Consider the following 27,650-nt stretch of genomic DNA (forward strand, 5'->3'; position numbering starts at 1 on the left):
CTCCTCTCTCACTGTAGAGAGAGGCGTGTCCATGGACCAGTATAAAGTCCAAGGAGAGCAGCTCGAATTGAGCCATTCTCAGAAGCGAGTACTTTGCACCGCACAACAGCGTCAGGAGGGAAATGCCAGCTGTGACTTAAAAAACACTGCCTTTCCATTGACCTGCTTTGCATTTGGACACTTGTAGACAACATTTTTTGGTGCTTCATTAGCAGGCGGGCAAGCTTTTCCGGACTCACACTTGAAGAAAGAGACAAGCAGACCTGCAAAGAGTGGTGGATATCCTCCTGTTCAATACAAAAATACTACAACAAAAACTAGTTCTTATCACCACTACATTCGCCAGCCGAGCAGATCGAGAGCAGGCTGCAGTTTCTTTCGCTGTGAAATTGAATCAGAGGAAACGGGAGACAATACAGACAGCGGAGGCATTGTGTGTGTCCCCTGCAATTGAAACACTAAACCAGCTGAAAATATCAAAAGAGCCTTCCTTCCTGGACAAAGCACTCCTCACAAACCTCCCTCGTTAAGTCTGAAATCTGCTGTTGAAGTAGAAAGTGATCAAAAGCGCACAACACTGAAGGGCTAAGCATCAAAGGGGACCTTGCACGAGTGTGGGGCTGAGGACTTGGGCGTGCAGGTGCCGGCTGGGGTTGCCATGGTGCGTGGAAGTGGGCTGGCATTAGCTCCGTCCCGCTGGATGTTCTGGGCGTTTGGAGCCCTGACGTTGTTGGCGTCTGTGGCGGTGTGTTCGTCGGACCTGGCCATCCGCTGCGCGCTGTGCTCCGAGGAGAGGCTGGCCAGCTGCCAGCTGCCTGAGGGCTGTGAGGAGACGGTGAGGGAGCCCGGCTGTGGCTGCTGCCCCACCTGCGCCCTGCCTAAAGGGGCTCACTGCGGGGTCTACTCTCCCCGCTGTGCCACGGGCCTCCGCTGCTACCCACCACGCGGCGTGGACAGGCCGCTGCACTCGCTGATGCACGGCCAGGGCGTGTGCACCGACGAGAGGGAGGTGGAGGAGAACTCAGGTGAGAGCCGAGGAGGTCAAGATTGACAACCAATGCAATGCTTTACACCTTCCATTTAGTGTTCTTCCTTTTGTCAATTACAATTAGGCTCACAGCTTAGCCTAACGCGTTAACATCACATCTAATGTCTCTGCAAATTTGTCTGTATTTATTTGAACCTTTATTTGGACAGGTTATCTCATTGCGACACAGGGTCTCATTCTCGAGGAAGACCTGTTTGGGACAATACAACAAAAATGACTTACAGACAGATGGAAAGATTTAGCAGTAGTATATACAATATTTAAATGAAAGTGCCAAGTTTCCAAAGTTCTTTCACCAGCACCCTTTAAATAAGTTTAAAATTCCCTGGTGGGATCAAGCTGGACAGCTTCAGAAAAAGAGAAAGCCTTTTTGCCAAGTTCTGTACAAACTAAGGTAACGTCTACTGTATGTCAAGAAGCTCACACAGCTCTCAAGCATATACCAAGCCAACACTGAACCTAGGTCTCTCTAAACCTGCGTCCCTCTTCTCTCGCTCTGTGAATTTTCCGTCTCCACTCAATGGGCCTTACCTGAGTCAGGCAGGGTCAGAGTTGGAGGGGTGTGTGTGTGTGATAATGTGCTGCTTGTTTACCCTAATCTCAGATAAACCCTAAACCAGAGCGTGCACACACACCGGCTCCTCACGCATGGTCTGGTGGGAGAGCGCACACAGTCCCCCCGCTGTCTTGAGACAGCTCCCTGTGTAAGGGTCTGTGCTTAAGGATGCAGGGCCAGGCCTACAGTACAGAGGAGTGCCGGGCTGGGCGTGTGCGTATGCGAGGAGCTCCATATTACGTTTTGCGTGCATTTAGGCTACCTGTTCTAGCGAGGAATCATGTATTTAGTCAACGCAGTTCCTGTAGCTAAAGGAAAAATGTCCTTTCCTTGCATCTTGGGTGTGCAATTACGTCATTGTGTTCAACTAAGACCCGGCAGGTAGTTGTGTAGTGCAAGCTGTCAAATCTATGTGGTGGTACTGTGTGTGTGTGTGTGTATGTGTGTGTTAGTGACAGTGAATCAGTGAATATGTGTGTGTATGTGTGTGTGTTTGTAATGGGAGGAGGTAATAAAAGCCGGTGTATGAAATGGCTGTAATGGAGTGTGGCCAGTGTGGGGCTATTAGAGCTCTCTGCAATCAGTAATTCACTTGGTGCTTTTTCATGGACGCCCCCCTCCCCCTCCCCCCCATTCCTCCTCGTCCTCCTGCTGCTGCAGATGTCTGCCTGTTCTTCTAACTGACGATGTCTCTATCACACTCTTTGTGGGGCCCGGCTTCTTCTCCTCATTCTCCTTCTTTTTGTTGTCGAATTCCTTTTGTGAGGGAAGAAAAGTCTGTTTCTACTTTGGAACAGTGGGATGTCTAAAAACCTGGACGACTTATCTGCATATCCAGTTCACCGCTCTTAAATTATTTCTACCGAGGAGACTGTCTCTCAGCTGTTTGTCTTTCCTCCGGAGGGAGTGGTGTTGATTTCCATTATGCCATATGAGACAGTTGTTATGCTGTATCGGCAGGACAAGGTGGCCCTTTCAGATTTTAACTAACTGGCCCCACTGTTGCTTCCACTAAGCCCAGGCTCCTGGACAGTTCCTGGTAATGGCAGTAGTAGGCTTAAATAATAAATAAATAATCAAACTCCCAGGACACACATCTTCACTGCAGCATCTGTTTCCCCTGGATCATGGGTACGTAACCCCCCCCCCCACCCCCCCCAACCCGGCTCTAACAAGCTTTACAGCGCATCGCCTACCACCGTGTCCAGCTCCTTCATGAGGATGAGCTCATCGGCACTCTGGCTGCCAGCGCTGAAATGAGAGCCTTCTGCTCTGTGTGCCGGGCCAGCGTAGGTTAGGCCGGCACATTGCATGACTAAATGGAATCAGAAAGAATAGGAAAAGCTGTTTAGAGCCTGATAAAAACACAGGGCCCAGCTCTTCTCCCTAAATATTATTTCTTGCTCTTTGATGCTGCTGCGTAGTCCGATCAGCTGTCCAAGAATTGGGTTACAGACAGTGCACTAAGAGGGGGGGGGGGGGGTGGGGTGCTTTGGGGTCCTTCCTCTGGGGCGGGGCTGCGGTACATGGAACATTTTTTGGAAAGTTAATTCTTTTTGTTTTTGCTGTTCTGTAATGTGAGCACCAAGTTGTGTTTGACTCCATGCTCCTTCTCACCCCTGGAGTCTGTCATAACAAAGCAAGGGGGAAGCTCTGCCCAATAAATCTCACTGCAAATCTATTCTTCTGGGCAGCAGCTCAGAGCCGCTGTATAAGAATGTTCAAAGTAAACCGTGGCGGGCAGAGAGACGATCGGAAAAGGCAAACGGAACAGAGGCGAAGAGCTACTCCAGTCGCAAGCAGGAGATTTCCTTTGTGGTGCATTCGAAGTACTTATGCATTATTAAACACGGGGGTGCATCTCCTGAATACATGTCTGACACTGCCCCACTCCTAGCAACAGTGAACATGCTAGATAAAAATAGAAGAGGGGTTTTAAAAAAGAGAGAGAATTCCTAAAGAAAAGGACCCTGGAATAGAGGCCGATCTCTACAGCCCAAAGGAAGAGAATTAAGGGTTTTCAGGCTAATGGTTGCAGCTGGTATCACAAAGATGTATGCTGCCTCATAACCATAACTTAGCTAGGTAACTATTAAGTAGTAGTTAATCAATTTTCTTTGGATCAAAATAAGGGGTATAAGACAATATCGATACACTTAAATATAGCAAGATTTCCTCTGTTAAAAAAAGGTAGTACTATGATGTAGGACGTGTATGCTGGTAAATGCAGGTCCAACTGTCTGAGTCTGAATGCATACAAATAAACTGTTTGTTTATGCATTTAAAAGTGTATGTTCTTTATACTATGACAGTTTATCTAAAAAGAGCCTATCATTCATAGTATCCCAAAAAATCGCAATTTATCATATTGTCACCCCTGTACCGGGATACGTATCGTATTGCCATATTCTTGCCAATACACATCTCTATTCAAAACTGTGTATTTCTCTCAAAAAATGTATCAAGCTTAAGGCTATTCTTGAACCAAATTTCCATGGCAACAACAACTAGAACCCTGCATCTTCTGTCAAGGTTTAAGACAGCCTTAATGCATCTTAATACCCCATTCCTAGAAACACTCTCTATCGTAATACTTAGAATACATCATCATGCGTGTGTTGGCATCTGCTCCTGCATTCCTGCCGGGTCTGCCCTGGTGTCAGTATTCAATTGCTTCCCTCTGGAACGGATATTATCTGCAAACTAATACATGAAAAGTCTTACACCTACAGGCACCGGGGGAGTTGAATGAATGAAGCTGCTGGTGGAGCTGGTCTCTTTATAACTAAGCCCAATTCAGTGTGATGTTAACAGGTCTTTGCTAACCTAGATTCTCCCCCCTTCCTAGAGCAAGGACTCCTCCGCACATTTTGGGAGTTGTGAACTTGTTAAAGATGTGGACGTATTTTCCAGGGTGCTTTAGATAGATACGATTTTTTGGCCAATCCTCTTTCAGCAGATGTCCCTTAATGTTGTGTATTTGCTTTCTTTGGGTTGTGCAGTACATTTGTACAGCTGTGGCTCTTATGCACGAGTAAATGGGATTAGCTAATTGCCTGTTCTCCGTGGGGCAGGGACCCCCCTCTAGTGTGTCGGAGCCGAGAGATACACAAACAAACACAACACTGCCCCGAAACAGGTTTAATCTGAGCAAGACAGGAAAACCTGAAGAGCTGAGATTTCATCTGCTAACGTATTCATTCAGCAATAAGAACATTGCTGCAGTCTACATATCAATATCTTGAGAAATGGAGAATTTCCCTGGCTGGTAGAAATGCTGTGGCATTCATTCCCTCTTCTTGCACTTCCACTCAAGACCTTGATACTGTACGTGTTTTAAAACAAGAACGATTCACACAAAGTTAATGATGTAACTCAAAATAGTTTGACCTAATTCACTGCAGCAGTAGGTATCCCTCTATTCATAGATGTATTTATCACACATAGTAATACTAGTATAGTGCATCAACAAGTGATTGATGGTTGAAACACATCGGCTTACTAGACAGAATTTACTCACACATCTGGAGGTAAATACATCTACTAAACAATTATTAGAGACAGTGATGGAGTCCAACCTATGGAAGTATATCCTTGAGGTTAAAGAGAACTTCAGTGCCATACTTCATTTTTAATTGAGGATTTATGACAACAATTCAGATGAACGTGTTTTCATCTAGATCAAAAACTGGATTTCTTCCTGGAAATGGAAGAAACTGAATCTCAGAGGAGACATTGAATGTGGGAAAAACCTCACACTGCACTAATGTTCCCAAAACAGGTTTTATTTTCATCAATTTTTTTTTCGTCAGTATAAAGGACGATGTTTATCTTGATGATGATCCAACTATGATCCTATCATTTCTTTCTTCATATTGTACTGTCTCTGATACACGTGTGTGTGTGTGTGTGTGTGTGTGTGTGTGTGTGTGTGTGTGTGTGTGTGTGTGTGTGTGCGTGCATGCGTGTGTGTGTGTGTTGTATCCAACTTGTTAGAGGCAATAACAAAGTTTCCAACCTTAGGCTGAATTGGTGATGGTAATATTATAGTTGGCTTCAGTTTCATGTTATAAACTGGAAATGTTTAGGTTACAAATCGGAATCGGCGGGTTAGACCCTTTACAAAATCGGCAATCGGGATCGGTCAAGAAAATTGCAATCAGTGCACCCGTAACATTTTTAGACTTGTTGCTCCTTATTTTCTGCTCCTTGAAGAGTAAATCAAAAAGAGGACACAAAGCTGCTGCTGCTCTGCAAGCTTTTGATTTGAAACATTCTGAATTTATGGATGTTTATTTTGAAATCAGTTCAATGGGAGGTGGCGGGTGTCAGGCAGTGCAACAGGTTTCCTTTTCACAAAGGGCTGCTTTTCTGATTTAGTGTTGATTTAAGGTTCTATCTTTCCTTTTACAAATTACACTAACAACATTTCCAAAATGTTCACTGGCCACCTTACAGCATACGGCAGTAGCCTTGAGCAGTGTTCTTACAACTGCACTACATATAAACTCTGATGATTAACTGATTCAAAGAACTCTTCTGCCTGGAAAAACCAGCAGTCTGATACTCTGGCAGCACCAAGTGTTGACTGAAAAGAACAGCTTTTTGGTAGAGAGCCTGGTTGCTTACTGCCAGAAAATACACTTCAAAGTGTTATAAAAAAAATCAGAAACAGCCTCTCAAAAGATTATTAATTGGATTAGTTAGTTTACTTAGTATAGACAAGTCTATTCTATCACATGCCAAGGATAACAGCAACACTACACACATCTTTTCTGTGGCATTCTGAAATCCACACTTTAAGCCACTCATGGCAAGTTTACTAAACTGATATTTTGTTAAAATCAGGCTAATCCCAATGTTTTGGAAGATATCCACGAACAGCATGACAGAACAGCAAAGATCCTGGCTGTGAAATAAATTGAAGTCGTCATACTGATTGCATCATTGCTCTGCTATTTAATTTGCTGTTTCTTTTGTATTCTTTACGTATGAACATGTGAAAGAAAAACGCTTTTAAGAGTAATTTAACACCAGGCTGAAGCAATGTTTTACTGCCCTCTCTGGTTTTGAGTGTGCTTGGTCAAAAATAGTACACCTATAACCACTCCAGCTGAATCTGTTATAATGATGTCATCGTGGACAGACATGCCCTGAAGTACAGTTGTATATCACTGCAGCAGTTTAAAAAAAATTGTGACCAAAACATCTACCGAGTTGGTCAGTGCTCTTACAATTCTCTGCAATTTCTTCTTACTTACTGGCCATAACATCAGATACAGATACATCAGGAAGTTGCTCTGCATCTCGTCTTAGTGTCCTCATTGTCAAATGTAAAGGCTAATCTACCTATCTTGCTTTATGAGTGCCATTAAATACCCTCAGTATATCTGTAATTAAGGTCAAGGTCAAGGTCAAATGTATTTATAAAGCACATTTACAAACAGCGGGTACTGCCCCAAAGTGCTGTACAGGTTAAATTATAATAAAATAATCCACATTTATTACAAATAAGAAACCAAAAGAAAAACACATAAAAAAATACTCAGCTCAGCTGGTTCCGAAGGCCAGTGCAAAAAAATGTGTCTTCAGCAGACATTTAAATTTTTCCAAAGAAGTGGCAGATCTGATGTATAAATTAAAAGAGGACACATTTAGTTATTCATTTTAAAAAGGTGCATCTCAGGTTTTTGTTTTAACGTCTCGCAAAGTGGACTCTCCTAGATCTAAATTCGAGGAATTATAAACACTACGAAAGCACTCTGCCAATCCCATTGAGATTAACTAAATATTTATCCATGAAGGGCATTTGTCTTTTGAGGTTTACAAGTTAGGTTTGTAAAGCTGACAACCCCTTCTGCTCTTTCAATTAGTGTTCTACGATTTGCAAAGAGAAGACATATAAAAACATTATCGGATGGATTTGTGAAAATTAAGATTGACATGCGTCTGTCAGAAGGAGGGTGCCTAACAATCACACCTTTGTTTCTCATCCAATGATGAATAACGATTACAAGTCTGGGCAGTGGCGGACTCAGACTGTTTGAAGGGCAGGGGCGAAAAAGTAAAAAGGGCACATTTTGGACAACATGGGGCCCCACCAGCGCAAACAGTGGCTTTTCAAACTTAGAAAGCGCTGCCGTGAAGACCCGTTCGGGGCACTTGTTACATCTCCATGTAGCACTTACTGTCCATGTGGCATTTAGTAGTTTTGTTTATTTGCAGCTATAGTACTTTTTTGTACTGATTTTTGTTGTTCCGAGTTTTGTACGTTCATGGTTGAATGCACTTAATGGAAGTCGCTTTGGATAAAAGCGTCAGCTAAACAAAATGTAATGTAACGAAACACCAAACACTGTGTTTGTAGATGTTAAAAAACGGTTGGGCTCATACAATTAAAAGGGGGGTTTGCCCCCTCCCCCCCCCCAGAAAAAAATTGAGCTTCATAGACACTATTTCTCTGGTGATGTGATCATTCACAATGATGTGAACAACTCATTTTGGTGTTTATAAGAACACCAAAATGAGTTGTTCACATCATTGTGCACTTTCAAGATTCAAGATTCAAGATGATTTATTTGTCATTGTACCAAAACAACGAAATTCTGTTTACAGTTATTCCCCACCAAGAGACATTCAGTGACAGTAACAAACATGGGAGACGGGGGGGTACACTGAAGAGTCGGCAGCGTGCGCTGCGCCCCTTAAAATAGGTAGGAAAAAGAGAACATCGGGAAAGACAGGTTAAAAAAAATGCTACTCTCACACGAGCTCCTTAGGTGCAAGTGTGTGATTAGTACAAAAACCACCTTAGCATAGTAAGCAACAAGATAATAACGCCACAGACAAATAGACACGTCGAAAGCACAAAGGAATGGGTAGGGTTCATGGGACGGTAGGTGTCACAGTCCAGGCGCTAGGGGGCGTACGCAGCCGGCAGGCGCCCCGCCCGCAGCTGTCCGCGCTGCAACGGGAGGGAGAGGGGGAGGATTCAGGAAGGCTTGAGAGGTCAGGATTTGTGTGCTATGTGTTTACGTGTATGTGTGTGTGTGTTCCATGAAGCTATCTCTGTCCGGACGTAGTGGCAGTCTGCAGACGCCAGGTGTTATTGAGACAGTTCTTGGAGACGACCTCGTGGCCCGGTCACAGATAGAGTCCACAGGAGAGTAGGTGAAGGGAGTTTGGGGGTAGAGCGTCTGTTTACATAAACATCCCGGAGAGAGAAGAGATAGCACCGCCGCCAAGGTCGGTGCAGGGAGCCGAATCGAGAGATTGTGATTTGTTTTGGTTGAGACTAGGCGCTGGAATGGAGCCTGTCTTAAGAGTTACTGGTACCGTGTTATTCGCCGAAATCCAGTGGCCTAAATCCAAGTGCTTGCGGCCCGTTAATGGCATCCCTGATCGAATCCACTTTCCGAATAAGTCCAGGAATCACTTCCAGCTTGCGATTCACCTCGCTTATCACTTGAGTCTGTGCACTAACGGCCCGGCACAAACCCTCAAATACGGGCAGCTTAGCTATGGCCTGATTAGTTGCCAACGCCTTATTACCGTTGCGGTAAATCAGGAATCCGCCAACTCCAATCAGCAGGAACCCTGATACCAGAAGCCCAATAGTGTAGATATCTTCGGCGTCCTCAATGGAGAGTATTGCTAGACACATCTGGTTCCAGCCACTCCACCCGTTCCAGGTGTATCCAACAGTAAAGGTTCCATCAGGACAAGCAGCATCTCCTTTGCCACCTTTTCTCGTTGAGAAAATTTGGTCAATTGCAGAGAGACCCCAGTTGATCAGATCCATAATTTAGGTTTTCGGAGGAAGATGTACAGAGAGGCTCAGGATACAGAGACAACACAGGACAGAGAGCAGAGCAGGATAGATAAGGGTCGGGAGGGAACATTTTAGCCAAAGAAGGGAGGATGCCTTGCTGCTTTCATCTTTACTAAAATTTAAGTAAAAATTAGACAGGAGAAAATTCAATGTGCCGCTACCATACAGTCTTTGACCGCTAACAGCCAGCTACGGAAACAATTTTTAACGGATTATGCAAACTGAAAATATTAAATTTTTCCACTATGGGTACGGACATACTCTTAATCCACTTTTTGCTTCGTTATCCAGTGGAGATTTAAGTACCACTCGATGTAGCTGTTTGTCATAGCGACGCCACATGAAAGCAACGCCTCTTTCGCATTCGTCAGCTACCAAAGAGAGGAACGTCTGCACCTCATTAGCTAACAGGGCAGCCAATAAGGCACTTTCTCTCATTTTCACCACCATAGAGGGCACTTTAGCAAAACAAAATTAAACCATGGGGGCACCAGAGGGGCAGAAGGGCACTAGAAGGGCACTCATTAAGGCACGTCATCGAATTTTCTTGTTTTAGAGGGCACATCATCATCATTTATTGTATGAAGGGGCACCCTAAGGGCATCCAATCATGTTTTGCACGTGAAAAGGGCAGTCAATAAGGCATTTCCTCTCGTTTTCAACACTCTTGAGGGCACTTCAGCGCGCTTTTTCAACCGTTGAGGCAACCACTGAGTCCGCCACTGAGTCTGGGGGTCAGTGTGACAGACACGTCTGGCTGATATGTGACAACAAATATTGAACTAAGAACTAGACTGAGCATGCAATGCAGTTTATTGTGTAACAAATTTGGAGTTTGACAGCTAAGTGCTAACAAATTGTGTTCGCCTTATTGTGTGCTTAGTTGACATAATAGCACTGGTTAATCAGATGCTCTAAGGCCATTAAACTCCCCACCTCGACTGCTAAGAGTCTGGGTGTGACACTCCATGATCAACTCTCCCTCACTGCCAACATTGCTGCAACAACCCGATCGTCCAGATACACGCCATACAGCATCAGAACGATCTGTCCACTTATAACCCAGAGGGTGGTGCACGTTCTAGTCCAGGCACTTGTCATCTCACGCCTAGACTACTGTAACTCCCTTCCGGCTGGTCTGCCTTTATGTGCCATACGTCTACTGTAGCTCATCCAGAATGCAGCAGCTCGACTGGTCTTGAACTTACACAAGTTCTCTCACACTACACCCTTCCTCCGCTCCCTTCACTAGCTACCAGTAGCTGCCCGCATCCGCTTCAAGATACTGGTACTTGCGTACCGTGCTGTGAACTCATCAGGCTCAGCCTATCTCCAGGACATGGTCAAACCTTACACCCTAGCTCATCCATTCCACTTGGCATCTGCCAATTTGCTTGCTGCTCCTTCACTGCGAGGGTCACCCAGTCACTCGACTAAATCCCGACTGTTTGCTGTCCTGGCTCCAAAATGGTGGAACGAGATCCCCATTGACATCAGAACAGCTGTAAGCCTTCAACCGCAGGCTTAAAACACATCTCTTCAGACTGCACTTTGACTAGGAAGATGATACTAACACACACACAAAAAAAAGAAAAAAGTTTATTTGAAGCTATAGTACTTGCGTGATTCTTGTTGTTCTGAGTTTGTGAATGCTGCACTTATTGGAAGACGCTTTGGAGCAAAGCGTCAGCTAAATAAAATGTAATGTTAAGGTGAAGTTGGCAATTCTCGAGAATGCTTGTTATCAAACTAACTTTGTAAAAACTCAGTGAATATCTTCTCACAATCCGTTACTTGTAGCCTACAACGGACATGTTGCTAGCAACGTTGGGGGCCCCTTTGTTTACATACCCCTTTAGCCCAAGATTTAATTTTCAGCACACACAGAGAGTACAGATAGGTAGCGTATAATGAGGAGATATTCACTGATTTTATCATTTGAATTTGATGAGAACCTCTTTGTTAATAGACAGGTAGTGGTCTTTGTTTCTGTATTTAATGAATCTTGTTTGCTTAGGTTCGACTAAGAATGTACCAAACGGCTAAAAAGGCAGAAAATGGCTGCTACTCCTCCTGAGTATAATAATATGATTAGTCTTTTATCTTTGCTGTGTACCTGTGATTTGAATGTATCAGCTCCAGGGCTGATAATGCATCGTAGGAATTATATTTGGAAAGCCAAAAGCTGCTGATTCAAATCAAATGAAACACACACAGAGAAGTGGCAACTTCCTCTGTGGGAAACAGCATTGGTAGCAAACAGGACATGCCACCCCTGACCCACTTCTAAATCACTTTGGCTCGCTTTACGAAAGAGTGAGATATCGGAAAAAAAGTGCAAACTGGCGAGGAGCAGAGGAGAAAGGACAACTCGGAGTGAAGGAAACAAAATGCTGATGAGCAAGACTTGACAACAACAAGACTCTAAATACAAACAACCGATACTTCCCTCCCGAGACAGGCCAAGGCAAGCAAGATGAAGATTAGAGAAACACAGTAAAATTCCAACTCCTGTCACAGAGTTGTAAAAAAAATATAGGTAAAAGCAGAAAAGGGTACAGGATCACCATCCTGAATACAGCAGAACAAGGACTAGCCAGTAATATAGCACTGCCGAGATAATGTTGTACTTGGATGCGTGTAAGTAGCCTAGGTCTTCATGCATGTAGACCAGAGAAAAGACTGTACATTGGCCAAGATTAGAGAGGCTACTGACACACCGTCATTGTGTCTTGGCCAAGAGCAATGAACTAATCTTAGATATTAACCAGAGCTCAGTTCTGGTTCAATGATCAAAGTGAAAATAGTTCCAGTTAAGAATGCTTTGATTCCAGTGCCAATCCAGTACAATGACATGGGTTATGAGCAGGAAAGCTTAGAGGCTGCTTAGTCTCACAAGCCACAGGTGAAAGGCAACATGTGCAGAAAGAAAAACATACACAACCCTTCATCCCTCATTCTGTCCATCTTATTTCACCCTAGGGAAGAGTATTACGGCCACGGACGAGAAACTATTCAGATAGGGGAGTTTTCTTTCACAATGCACTGCGAGAATAAATAAAAAATGTAGAGAATAAAGTGGAAATACAATTTAATGAGTAAAGACAAAATACAAGTACAAGTAGGCTACAGGTAAAGGCTTCGTACACGTTGGAAAGATGTTAACACACTCAAACTTCCGGTATCAATAACTCATAAGTAAATGTTATTATAACACAAGCGATGTATCTTTGATATCGCCGTAATGCAGACAATGGGCTACAACCTACATTTTTATGAAACAAGACCTTTAAGCTCAACTAATGATATATTGTTCTCTATGTGCAGCAGGCTGTGAGACGACAGCACACGGACTGTCTAAAAAGCGCAACATAGAAGCATAGAATATTAACACCTTAATTCTTATACCACGCAGTTCAGTTATAGTCGAGTACGTCTGGTCAGGTTGTAGCAAAAATGCATAATTTGAGTTTTAATATCATTTGAGTTATTGATCACGGAAGTTCTGTCAATATCTTTCCAGCTTTACCACAGTCTTGAACTGGAAAGTTTATTCTCGTCATTATATGCCGTCGTATTCATTAAATTGGTATTTCCACTTTAATCTTGGCATTTTTTCTTTATTCCCGAAGTGGATAATGAAAAAAAAACATCCTTCTCATTTTTCTTTCCCCGCCATGGCCTTAATACTCCTTCCGTACCCCCCCAACCACACCACACCAACCCCCAGACACACACAAACACGCCCAGTTGTGCCTATTTGTGCCAATGGAAATGCCCACCATCTGGCACAGGCTGAGGTTGTTGTGGAGGGGTGGAGAATGGAGAGGGAGGGAAGCATTTCCTGAGGAAGCAGCTGGCTGCCTGCAGGGCCTCCAGAATTGCAGGATTATAGGGATGTAAAGGTGAATGTGGCACAGACCACAGTGTACGGAGGGTGGCAGAACAGGGGTGATACCGTAAGAAAAGACCTAACAACTTGTGGCCGTGATGCAGTGGTTGGTGTACATAGGCTGAGAGCTGAGGTACAGATTACCCCCAGAGCGAGGAACTCAGCTCTGTGTCCTTGAGGCTAACCTGGCCTAATTTTTAGCCTACATCTCACCACGTTCAGCTGTTTGGGTTATGTAGGAAGGACAAGTGGGCAGAACAGCTTCTGCTGGCACCAGATAAAATCCATTAAAATAATGGATGTAGATGCTATAAACTGTCCTCATGTCATTAAGGCGAGACACTGAAGGCAAAACATTGCTTTTTCAAGCACTGGTCAATTTGGAGATTTTTGTCTATTTTACCATACATAACATGTCTTCTTATTTCATAGGCCTAATTTACATTTAGGTTTTTATTTATTTAAACCTTGTCTTTTTGCATCTGTATATTTCTCCTATCCAACTATTTTTAACGCCCATAATCTCAACATTAGTTTTTCTTTTCAATACTTTCAATAGTTATACTATTCTGAATGTTATTACTGAAGGATTTGTTAATATGTTGTTATTTATCTGAGTTATGATACATTTCGTTCTTAAAAGCATGCCAGAAATGCATTTTTAAGACGAAAAAAGGTTGAATCCAAAATATCTTCTGTAAAAATGTCACTTCAGTAGGGGAAACAGGGAACCATCCAAGCTGTGTACAGTAACGATGGGATGCTGGTGACCTCAACTGAGGAGGTAATCTGCCGGCACTTTAAGGAACTTCTGAATCCGACTTACTACCATAGAGGCAGAGTTTGAGGCTGATGGGGGATCATCATCAGTTTCCCTGGTGTAGGTCCTCGAGGTGGTCAAACAACTTCACAGTGTAAAAGCCCCGGGGGTTGATGAGATCCGCCCAGAAATGCTGAAAGCTCTGCGTGTGGAGGGTCTGTCTTGGATGAGATGTCTCTTCAACACTGTGTGGAAGTCCGGGACAGTTTCAAAGGAGTGGCAGACCGAGGTGGTGGTTCCCCTGTTCAAAAAGGGGGACCAAAGAGTGTGTGACAACTACAGGGGTATCACACTTTTAGCCTCCCAGGTAAAGTCTACTCCAAGGTGATCGAAAGGAGGGTTTGGCCGATAGTCGAAACTCAGAACAATGCAGATTCCATCCTGGACGTAGAACAATGGACCAGCTTTTTACTCTCCCAAGGATCTTGGAGGGGGCCTGGGAGTATGCCCATCCCATCTACATATATTTTGTGGATCTGTAGAAGGCATATGACGGTGTTCCCCTGGAGATACTGTTGGAGGGGCTGCGGGAGTATGGGGGTCCCTTCTCAGGGCCATCCAATCTCCGCCAGGGCTGCCCTTTATCACCAATCCTGTTTGTGTAATTCACGGACAGGATACTGAGGCATACACGTGGTGGGGAGGGGTTGCAGGTTGGCGGGCTGAGGATCTTATTGCTGCTTTTTGCGGATGATGTGGTCCTCATTGGTGTGTGACCTTCAGCTCTCACTGGATTGGTTCACAGCCGAGTGTGAAGCGGCTGGGAAGAGGATCAGCATCTCTAAATCTGAGGCCATGGTTCTCAGAAGCAAACCAATGGATTGTCTACTATAGGTAGAGAATGAGTCCTTACCCTAGTGAGTCCTTGGAGTTCAAGTACCTGAGGGCCTTGTTCACAAGTGAGGGGACAATGGAGAGTGAGATTGGCCGGAGAATCGGAGAAGTGGGGGCAAATTGCACTACCTTTATCGCACCGTTGGGACATCAAGAGAGCTGAGACGGAAGGCAAAGCGCTCGATCTACCAGTCATTATAAATTCCTAAACTCATATGGTCATGAATCCTGGTTCACGACGGAAAATAATGTGAGAATGAGATCGTGGGTACAAGCAGCTGAATTGGGTTCTCTCAGGAGGGTGGCTGGCGTCTCCCTTAGAGATAGGGTAAGCTCAGTCATTTGTGAGGAACTTGGGGCAGAGTAGCTACTCCTTTGGGTAGAACCTTTATAAAGGAGTAGCTGCCCCCAGTCAGAGCTGGGAAGTTTGGAGTCCACTGGTACAGCTGCTGCCCCTGCAAACGGCCCCCGGATTAGCAGTTGATGATGATGATGATGATGATGTGAAAACATTGGATACTAATTTTGTACAACTGAAAAAAAGATTTTAAATCGGCATTATCTAACATATAGATTATTTGGTTTTCAAAGAGATGCAAATTTACACATAATTAGTTGGTTTTTGCAATTTCTATAATTATTGAAAAATAATCATTTTAGGGTCAGTTATCAACTGGCAAAGTTTCATGATGATATACATAAGTTAAATTGTTTTACTCTATTCACCTGCTGTGTCTCACCTAAAAATTTTCTACGAAATACATTACAATGAAGTGACAATCATGTAACAAAAACCCTACTTAGGCTTTTTTTTTTGGCAAACCTTGTTTGTAATCATTTTGACATTGATCACCCTGTTGTTGCATTTAAGTAACTAAAGCATTATTTCTCCTTCAGCAATGGAAAGGCAGGATGAGATCATCCCTGAGCATCCGAACAACAGCAATATCCGGTGCAGTCCACAGGACAAGCGCTGCATCCAGAAGACCCTGGCCCGCCACCCTCCCAAATCCACCAATCAGAGAAGCAACACAGCCAGGGAGGAGACCAAGGCGGTGCTGGTGAGAGAAACAATCTTCTGATGTCTTATCAAAGTTCACAGAAAACCACAAACCCAGCCTTAGCCCCAGCAGGTGTTTCAGATTAAGGCTTTATAGCTCGAAAGCCACAAGACTAACAGTCAGGTTATAAAATTGTACAAATTACTTATTTACAGACCTTAACATTTAAATGCGGTCTTGCGAAATAAAGCACAGGTGCACATTGACATCAACATGCAATTTGCCGTTTAAACAATGGCAAGAGCAGGGCCATAACATTCCTACTGATCCTTAACAGGCTGCTTTTACCATATTTTTAAAACATTGTACAGAGTACAAAACTAATGCACATACAGTAAATGCTACAGAGACATAAAGATAGATACATTTAATTGTGCCAACCCCCAGTTCAATTGAGATTATATTCTGTTTCTGTTCTATTTTATATATTTTAAGTTGTTATTTGAATGCAGTGCAGGGCTGTGCTAGAACGATGTAGGGTTTAGCGATGAGCAATAGACCTTCCCAACTGAAGGGGCGGCACCAACGCATACATTTCAAAATACCACTGCATGCAATTTGTCAGCACCATGACTGACTACCACCCATCAGAGCAATGAACAAGGATACGTACCGTATTTTCCGCACTATAAGGCGCACTTAAAAACCAGATTTGACGACAGTGCGCCTTATAATCCGGTGCGCTTTATATATGAATCAATTGGTTAATTGGTAGATCCATACTGGTTGCACACGGCGCTCAAGGCGCTCTGTCAAAATGTTTCAGTATGAAAAACCAATAAAAACTATTTAATAATAATACAATGTTTCAGTACGACTGTTAAACTACAAAGCCGCACCGCTTGCAGCATTACGGCTACCGTAATCAGTAAACTTTTATTTTGAAGCAGAAACATTAAGCGCTTCCTAGTTCCTAGCCCCGCAGCGCTTCCATCACACTATTTTCGCCCGACCGCACCAGGCTTTTCTCGTTTGTGTGATAATCAAAGTTCATTTCGGACACTGAAACCCATCGGTAACAGACCTGTCGGTGTTTGCACCATGGGCAAAGGATCATATATCCCCGCTGACAGAGCAGTCAAGCCGGCGTTACCCAGGAAGGCAGCGCTTGACAGGCTCACGGAGTTAGCATCCGAGCTAGCGGGGCAGTTCGGCTGCTATCCCCTCGGGCTGTTTTGTTGACATTCCCTTTAGCACAGCTCCATCTACGCAACCCCAGTCAAACGTTTGACTGCAGTATCTTCTACTCTATGCGCCTTATAATCCTGTGCGCCCTATACAGTTCTAAAATAGGCCATTCATTGAAGGTGCGCCTTATAATCCGGTGCGCTTTATAGTGCGGAAAATACGGTAAGCCCCAAAAGTTTAGCGTCCAGCCGGGCTAACTGGTAAATTAAACTTTTGCCGTATCCGGTCGGCAAAACAGCAAATACATCTTCCTTGCTAATTAAAGATTTGAGTGTGGCCTTCTGTTCATAGGTCCAAATCGTTAAGTCTCGAGGCAAAAGTCATTTCAAACAAAGTTTCTGCAGTCATTGTCGTTTACAATCACAACCTCGATGGCGCATCACTGTCGTAATCCGGTTACGCCCGCCAATATCAGAAAGTACGATTTGATTGGTCAGTCGGAATTTAACATAGTTGATGAGCTCCAATGGTTCGTACTCAGAGTAAGCTGCAGAGCGAATTTAAATTTGCTACTGCGAATCCTGATTTCCAGGGTTGAGCCCACAGTAGATTGATTGAAAACACTGCCACAATGATGCATTCAGATGGTTGGCTTGGGAATTCAATTTAGCCTCATCCTCTCACTCAGCACTATTTACATCTTGCAAAAACAAAGTAAGGGTGTCAAATTAAAAGCTTTGGAATCTTCAGTTCAGCCATCACCCCAACATCAAAATGGCAAAACACACATACTAAGGAAACTCTTTGTGCAATCGCTGTTCCGGACTCCCATGAGCAGTGGAAGCAATATGCTCAGCAAGTTAAATGTAGGTTGTTTGTGAGGAAACATCTTTTACTTTCCACATAAATTCACATTACTTTTCTTATCTTAATTTGACATTGCTCAATACTTTACTGACTTATTGAATTTATATCTTAGAAGGTGGAGACTGCGATTCTGAAAAACGCTTGTTGTCAAAGACAGTTAATCTCTCCTCACTATCCGCTTGAACAGTGTGTGCTCGCTGAACAAATAATCTGTTTACTTAGCCTAAGCTGTGTAAACTGGTATGTAGACAAATGTAAACTTACTGTAGCTAGCAACATCCCCATTAACAGAGCCTAGGCTGTGTATTAACACTGGATTTTTTTCATCGTACACGCTACCTGTCCGTACTAGTACGGACAGGTAGCGGATCGTGAGGAGATATTCACTGACAAAACCAATCTCCAAAATCCCTGACTCCACCATCCACTTACCATGGTGGATTTTTTTGATTGACCTAAACTTTCTTAGCCATTATTTTTTAACAACACAGTTTAATTATGCTACTGCAAAAAATATCCACCTACATCCACGTCTAGAACTCTGCCGAAGTGAATAAACATATCAAAACTGATTACTCCTACAGGCTCCGTGTCGTGCCGAGCTACAGAGAGCATTGGACAGATTGGCATCAAATTCTCGCACACATGACGACCTCTTCACAATCCCCATACCCAACTGTGACAAGAACGGAGATTTCCATGCTAAACAGGTTTGTGCTTTCAAGCAGACACTCATTATGAGCAATACAAAGCTCATAGGGATGCACCATATTAACGGCACGCTATCAGTCTCAGCAGATATTGGTTTTAAAAGGAACCTATGGGCAGAGATTTGTGTCAGTAGAACTTGAATTTGAATTGATCGACTTGAATATGGATTGATCAACCTGCATTTGAATTATTGATACTTGAATTCGAATTTATACACTTGAATATGAATTATCCATTTGAATTTGAATTAATTATACTTGAATCTGAATTTTCTCTACTTGAATCTGAATCAGTTAATACAAGTTCAAAATTCAAGTTTTCAAATTCAAGTAGAAAAAATTCAAATTCAAGTAGAAAAAATTCAGATTCAAGTAGAGAAAATTCAGATTCGAGTAGAGATGTGCACATCCGGGTTCTTTGAGGAAGAGCAATCGAGTGCAGATCTCTGATCCTAGGCTACAGCGTCCGGCGGTGACCGTTATTTAACGTTCAGGAAATATAAAGTCATAAATTAGTTTGTTTAATCATCGTCTGTGTTTTTGACCTCTTGTTTTATAATCGAAGTATTTTTTAGAACACTAATCACGTTTCAGTAATTAAAGTTAAGTTATTAATTAAGTTATAATATCGCCAATAGGCTATAGGCCTATCAATGAAAACAGACGGTCAAACAGCGTCCAAATTAGCTAAAATTCTAAATACAATAAACAGTAACATGGCAAACTTATTTTTAGGTAAGCTAATTGATTATTTCTTCATTTCTTCACACGTTTACATGTTTAGAGGCGAAGGATTCCTCCGACGCTCTCTGTCCGGCTTATCAGACAGCACTCAGCTGTTTTTTTTGTTGAGCATTATGCTTAATTTCCTGCATTCTGGTGAATTTGTATTCACCAAACACCTTTCTTCAGTGCAAATGAACAGTAGACCTAGTGCGAATAGACCGAACTCTGATGTGTGACTTTATTATTGTGCCCCGCTGTGATCGCTCTCGCTGTCATCTCTCCTTGGAGGAGCAGGTGCGCAGGTGAACATTGCATCCTGTCTCTCTTTCTCTCTCTCTCTCCCCCCTGCGCTTAGCAGACAGAGGGAACGTATAGTGACTATGTCGAAGTTATCTAGGCTACTGCTTTGTGCCATTAACCTGGATTTTTAATGATAACCTGATGCTCATTAGTGCGCACCCCTCACTCTACCGAAGTGCGCATGGGAAGGCGGGGCACAAACGTAACCCCGGGCCGCACCCCTATTACTTCCAACGTCCCATTTATATTCATCTCTTATTTATTGTAGCCTAAGCGTTTATGAATGACTGCACGTAGCCTACAGTTGTCAGATCGCGAACAGTTAAAATAAATTAGGCCTATAGGCCTATGTGTTTCAAAGGGCATCGTTTTTAGTATTTTTTTTTTAAACTCACAATGCCAGTATTCATAGGCTACTTTGTCTGAAGAACTGGGGCCTGTTTCAGGTGGTTTTGAGGCAACCCAGAGTTTGTTCGCTCTGGCCGTGTCTGAACTGCCATACTAGCGTCCTACATCCTACATACTCACCATCTATATACTGCATACTCTCTACTCAAAGATCGATTGTGTATGCGAGCTGCGTCTAAAACGTTCTCAGTTGAAGTATACTCAAGCAATGAAGAATTTCTTCTTCTTCTTATAAGATTCAGGCAGTTTAGACACTGTTAAGCTTATAACCGCCCTCTACAGGTTAGATATTGAACTAGATTTTTACAGTCCTGTGTTCATCATCTGTGTTTTAGACCTCTTGTTTTATAATAATGATGTTTTGAGGCGGAGGATCCCTCCGACGCTCTCTGTCCGGCTCATCAGCACTCAGCTGTCTGTGAGTTGAGCTGGACGAGCCGCGGTGTGTGGAACAGCGATCTGTTCTAATCTCTCTCCACTATCAGACTCACAACACTCATTTCACTTAGTGACTCTAATGTTGTTAGGTATTTATCTTCATCTCTTATCTATTGTAAGAGTGTATGAATGACTGCACGCACAGTTGTCAGATCGCGGAACCCCAAACAATGTTGTTGCCTAGCAACTTGCTCGAAAATATTTCATTTTCCTGGGCGGGTAGAATTGACCCAGTGCATTGTGGGGCGGTTGAGTAGGAAAAGTATACGATCGATTCATACCCAAAATCTTCCCGGAAGTTAGTACTCATCCGGGAATTTCTCACATACCCAAACTCGCATACCCAACCGTCACATACTCAAATTGAAGTCAAAATGAGTATGAGTAGGACGTTAGTATGGCAGTTCAGACACGGCCTCTGAGTTAGTGGAAACTAACAGTTTCTGCAGTGCAACATACGCCGTTCCACTGGATAGGTGATTTGACCTACTCTGAGTTTGTTTTCACTTTACGCTGTAGCTCCGACTGAAGAAAGAGTGTCACTGTCACAACGCGACCCTGTAGGACAGTTAAAGCAAAATCACTCGATAGAAATCTCCATCGGGATGTTTTTATCATTTCCTGATGATTTTACGTTTGCTTGTCCAGCTCAACTGACAGACAGCTGAGTGCTGTCTGATAAGCCGGACAGAGAGCGTCGGAGGAATCCTTCGCCTCTAAACATGTAAACGTGTGAAGAAATTAATAAATAATCAATTAGCTTACCTAAAAATAAGTTTGCCATGTTACTGTTTATTGTATTTAGGATTTTAGCTCATTTGGACGCTGTTTGACCGTCTGTTTTCATTGATATAGCCTATTGGCGATATTATAACTTAATTAATAACTTAACTTTAATTACTGAAATGTGATTAGTGTTCTAAAAGATACTTCGATTATAAAACAAGAGGTCAAAAACACAGACGATGATTAAACAAACTAATTTATGACTTTATATTTCCTGAACGTTAAATAACGGTCACCGCCGGACGCTGTAGCCTAGGATCAGAGATCTGCACTCGATTGCTCTTCCTCAAAGAACCCGGATGTGCACATCTCTACTCGAATCTGAATTTTCTCTACTTGAATCTGAATTTTTTCTACTTGAATTTGAATTTTTTCTACTTGAATTTGAAAACTTGAATTTTGAACTTGTTTTAACTGATTCAGATTCAAGTAGAGAAAATTCAGATTCAAGTATAATTAATTCAAATTCAAATGGATAATTCATATTCAAGTGTATAAATTCGAATTCAAGTATCAATAATTCAAATGCAGGTTGATCAATTCATATTCAAGTCGATCAATTCAAATTCAAGTTCTACTGACACAAATCTCTGCCCATAGGAACCTTGCTACAAGCAGGGTGACTGAAAATGAACAGAAAATTGGGGACGGGGATAGGGATAAATTAGTGGGTTGGGGAACAGGAAGGTGTTTTTTCTTCTTTCTGCCTATTCTGATGTTGTATATGTTACTCTGTTTGATTGCATATTGTGAAAAACCAATATTGTGCATGATGCATCCCTAGCTCATACAAATAAAAATGCCAATCTTAATACTTTGATTTGTGTTTTCAAACCACATCAACAATGTGTGGGCCAAGAGTCAAAACATGCCTGCAGCCGCTGAAATATTGCCTGACTAGTTTAACATCAACACAAAAGTGTTTCCAAATGGACTGACGCAGTGATGCCAAGACATTATTTCTCTAAGCTCACACGAAAAGTGATTTACTTTAAGACATCAACTGTTGAACTTCTTGTGTTAAAGTGGTTTTCCCATAAACTGTATGACAATATTCCCCTGTATTGCTGTGATGGAGGCAATTAGCTCTTGGATGTAGTGACATGACTTTTGGCCTTTGCAGGATTGGGCAACTATGCAGATAAAAGAAAACATAAAAAACACAGATAAGAGCGCTCTCAGTCTATATGCAAACAAAGCAGTAGACGCAGAGTCAGTGATGAAGGGAAAGCTCTGCTAAGGCACCAGTCACCCATAGTCTGAGTGAGTTGTGTGGATTGTGTAACATGGTTAAAGTGTCTCTGTCCGGGAACATTCACAGGCATCTGTTTACTGTTTAACTAAAATTGCACTGTGATAAAAACCTATTGGGAAGTAAAGCACAGGTCATGAGGGAGACCTGGGAATCATTTCATGGCACGGTTGCTCAGAGATTCCTAACTGGACCTGGGGGCTCTTTGAAACTGGGTATCAGACAGAAAAAGTACAAAATCACGCAATACATTTTGTTTTACAGGAATTGTTAAAAGTTCACATGAAGGAGGCTTTGAATCGAATGAACAAAATAATTGAAACATCTCTCACAGTTTGCTTAAGGCTACTTTAAGTGCCAGCTGGGTATAGTTTGCTTTAATGCATGATTCTGTTTTTCGGGTAAGTAGACAGAATTTTACTTGACATGGTCTGGTGCCAAAACAGTGTTATACCTGACAAACTCCAGTCATTTGATCTTTCATTAAGGAAAAACCAAGAGTTGCAGAAACAATAAAAACGTCTAGTAAAGCTCTGAAAACCAGGTCCAAGAGAATCAAAACTAGTCTGTAACCTCTTACCTAGTGCTCTGTTTTAAATAAACAACAATCAAGTGATTCTTGGGGGCAGCTCAACAAGCTGTAAACACAACACTGAGAAATAATAACCTAGTACAATATGGTAAAAAGTATTGTACATTGCGTTGTAGAGACTTTTTGTTGAGCAAAGCTACCTGCTGCTGCTAAAAGGAACTGATGAGAACAACAAGAGTGAATGAAAAAATGAAAAAAAGTGAAGTTGCGAGCAGTGAAACGTAAATGTTAATTTCACAAACTCCATAACCGTCGGTCACTAAGTGTCTTTGGGTTTTATCGATATGATTACGTTACACAGTCATTTAATCTCGACGTCATTGTAAATGAGGGTCACCCCTCAATTGGTCTCTCGAGGATAAATACAAGTTAAATAAATAAAAATAAATAAATAAAAATCCATAGTTAAAGGTGGGGTAAGCGATTCTGGATGTGTGTTGACAAAATCAGTTCTCACCAAATCAGTAATATTTCCCAAAAAACTGTTTCCTGTCTGTACTGTGAGAGCGCTGAAAAAAAATCTGGTGTTAATAAAGAGCCTATGCTCTGTAAACTGTTATGTAAACAAAGGGAACGTTAACAAAGGGGGCCCACCATAGCATGTAAACATGTCCCTTTACAGAGCCTGGGCTGTATATTAACATACACAGTCAAGCATTTATCAGAGCACATTTAATAAGTGAACCTGTAGTTGAAGAAGTTGTTACAGTACATTATGTAGCTAAACTATTCTACATCTTTTTTTCTTCTCAGTGTAATCCGGCACGTGATGGCCTGCGGGGAAAGTGCTGGTGTGTGGACCAGAAGACGGGCCTGAGGCTGCCGGGCCCGTTGGAGCTGCGAGGGGAACTGGACTGTCACCTGTTAATGACTGCTACTCTGAGATATTGAGGGAGTGCGAGCAGTGGCAGTGGGGGTGGGTTCAGGACCAGCCGGACTCAACTGGTGCTGCTTATTAGAAAAACTATATGCGGAAAGGACTTCGCTCTAAAGCCTGGCTTCACCTGAGGCCGACGGTACTCGAGCCTATTCAACAAAAAGGAAACCATTGAGTTGAGTTCTTTTGCTATTTTGTTCATGTGTGTGAGAGTGTGTGATCTCTTGAGTCTTTTGAGCACTTGTTGTGTATTGTTTATACTTTTTGGACTTAAAGACAGCTAGTCTTTAGACACATGCGCTTCGAAGTAACAGGTATAAGAAAAAAAATTGCACAGCTAATTTAAAGTTGTGGTCTTTGTTAGACATCAAAATGTGCTGTTTTCTCTAGTCATACTTCTATATTCAGTAGATTATTCTGAAAAAGAAAATGTTCAACCCCCACCTGCTAATCAGACCTGAGATACAACAGGAGTTGTTAGAATTTGTTTGATTCTTTCTGGAACAGTAGATCAGTTTAAATGACTGCACCAGGATAACTTCCAGAAAGACTATCAATTGCAGGATTGTGTATTAGTTAGACACAATGTGTGTAATTGGTTGTAACGCGTGGCTCTTATTCACAGTCCCATATGTGGTAAACCCACCCATCTGGTAAGTAGGTTCAAACAAACTATAAAATGTTTGTAAAAACACAAGTCTAGTTTAGCGATGACTCAAAATAGTATCAATTGAAGATTAGATGAGAACAAAGGAAAGCAAGAATCTACTGCATTGAGTTACCAAATGAAAAGCCATATATTTTCACAACATCAAGACCAAAGTGAGATTTATTGGAAAAACTGTATCAGTGCCAGACTAAATTTGCATCATCACCCTGCGGTTAACTCTGCATCCTCCTCTTATTGCTGACGAGCTCTATATAGCATCACGGTCCAGAAGGACTTGCAGCATAGCAGGGCTAGAACCTCTGTAAACTGCTGATAGGATAATCTTGTTTCTCCAGCTGGTGCTAAGATGCCAGTGTGACTCTCTTGTCTGTATGAATATGCTTCGAGATACAGGATGTTCTCCAAACAGACTGCTTGGCAGAACCTTAGTGGTGCTATGTACTGATTGTGCCAAAATACAAAACAAAACAATAAAATGGCTTCTGCTCTTTTTGCATTGTTTAAGATTGGAACAGAAGACTGGGGTTTTCAGAACGTAGTAGCATCCTTAAGTGTGATGATCCCCTAAATATGTGACCATCTAAACTAGCTATAGATAAGTGTATTTTCATTGTTATCGTTAATATATACAATAAATAACATCCCCCATTGGCTTTGCACTATCAATGTTCAAATTGCCAATGTTGTAAATTGCAGGTATGATGTGTTTTAAATATACATACAAGGTGAAATCAGCTGGAATGGCTAAAGGCCTACTTCACCGGTTTGAATATGAAGGTGTATTGAATTCTGAGATCCTATGTAGTATAAATGTGCAAAAAAAAATGCACAAAATCGGTTCATCCTAGCCTGAGAAAAGGCAGAAAGAGTGTTTTTTTAACCCTATATTTCTCTTTCTCGTGACATCACAGAAAGAGAAATATAGGGTTAAAAAAAAACGTACTTTGTAAATATTACTGTGATGTCACAGTAAAAGACATCACAGTAATATTTACAAAGTAAGTTTTTTTAACCCTATATTTCTCTTTCTGTGATGTCACGAGAAAGAGAAATATAGGGTTAAAAAAAACACTCTTTCTGCCTTTTCTCAGGCTAGGATGAACCGATTTAAAAAAAATTTGCGCATTTATACTACATAGGATCTCAGAATTCAATACACCTTCATATTCAAACCGGTGAAGTAGGCCTTTAAGCTCAAACATAGCAACTCCTAGTTAACATTAAGCTTTCAATGGAGAGGCAGAATTTCCTCTGCTTATCTGACATTAGTTCTCTGTCTGAAGGTTGTCTGTAGTGCATCACACTCATTATTAAAACTGTGTATTACCAGCGCATTGAATATTTTAGATATCGAAGGCAAGGCTTGTTTTGTTCATATAGCAAGTTGATGTACTGCTGTCATGCATTATGAGTTCAGGGCAGAATGGCAGGTTTAAGCTAGCCAGATGTGGACAGCCTGCTCAATATGTTTCATGAAACCTTGGTTAATATTGACTCAAGTATTGATGTTGGTGTCACTCTGGCAGTTTGAGTCTGGGCCTTATAAATCCATCAGTACTGCTAGATATAATGAGTATATATTTACAGCAACTGTTACACAATTTGTGGTAATCTATAAAGTGTAACTGTTGTCGCGGATTAATTAAAAAGGCCATGAAAACTATTATGCATTTTTTTGCACTTTTTTCCATGTGGAATTTGGTCAAATATTGTATAGTTGCAGTAGTATATGCATATATAAATAGAGTCTGGTAAAAGTAAAATGCTCTACTTTTGGTGCCACTATCAATAATTTATTGTGCAAGCTTTAGTTGCTGTCCCCACTCATACAACTTGGGCATTTTGGAGATTTTAAACAATCCATTTACTATTTGTACACATACAAACTTGGTAGGGGTTTTTTAAGTGAACTTTATTTTCTATAATATAGCCCTAAAACTCCTGGAAATGGTAAGATGCTTAGATGTACTATTAGGGTTATTGTAAAATAAACTACTCAAAGGTAAGGTAACCTATTTTCTAGTCTCAATGTTGGCCTAGCTTTTTGGTCACATACAGTCAGAACTGCCAATAAATGAATTCTTCACTGAAGCCAATGTTGAATTTATAACCTTGTTGGAAATAGTACAATGCCTCTTGACACCTGACACTTTTGCTTGTCACTAAAGAAATACATGTTTCCAAAGGTAGTTCAGTAAAACACAGACAGATAGAAGATGGTATGGAAGGGGTATCAATGCTACAGCTTACCAACACCAACCAAATATCTTGAAATGTGTTCCAAAGACTAAAGCAAAATATCTGTAAATGTCAAAACTAATTTGGTTAACGTGTGAAAACAAAACAGTTCCAGCAATATCCTAACTTATAATTCACCGACTAATCATGTATTAATAAACACACTCAAACCGACTCTCTGTTTAACAATCCTAACCTATGAGAGCAAAGACAAACGATTTTGGCTTTGCTTTTGTATAGGCCTCCTAGCTACTTCAACTGTTTATTTAAGATATAGGACGATGCTTGATCTCTAACTTTGCTGTACTGAACTGTAATTGCATTTCTTGAGAATAGACTGTTTCTGTTTGCCTTTGATATTATATATTAATGTGTAGAAAATATGGAGTAATGTTTGCATGCATACAAATGGACTGGGGTTGGAAACAGTTATGGATCTGTGTATCTTGTCCAGAACACGACCGTTATATTCAAACACTGAGGTGATCAAACAACTGAAATATAGACATTCAACCAATTAAATGATCAGTTATATTGTAAATGTTTACCAGATGAAAATGTACATTGTAATACATCAATTAAAACACTTAAGAAACTAAAATGCTGTTGCTGTTAT

The 27,650-nt window shown here is 41.8% G+C and overlaps 1 protein-coding gene across 1 annotated transcript; it reads left to right on the forward strand.

Moving 5' to 3' along the window:
* The first annotated feature begins 75 nt into the window (after positions 1–75).
* On the forward strand, positions 76–27,615 carry LOC307252093 (insulin-like growth factor-binding protein 4). The gene is made up of 4 exons (XM_080029661.1): positions 76–1,025; positions 15,879–16,042; positions 18,622–18,747; positions 24,003–27,615. Exons 1-4 carry the CDS (start codon positions 659–661, stop codon positions 24,138–24,140), a joined length of 795 nt encoding a protein of 264 aa, XP_079885787.1. The 5' UTR covers positions 76–658; the 3' UTR covers positions 24,141–27,615.
* The last annotated feature ends 35 nt before the right edge of the window (positions 27,616–27,650 follow it).

This window comes from Ammodytes marinus (assembly GCF_949987685.1).
Source record: "Ammodytes marinus genome assembly, chromosome: 6".
NCBI classification, from domain to species: Eukaryota; Metazoa; Chordata; class Actinopteri; order Uranoscopiformes; family Ammodytidae; genus Ammodytes; species Ammodytes marinus.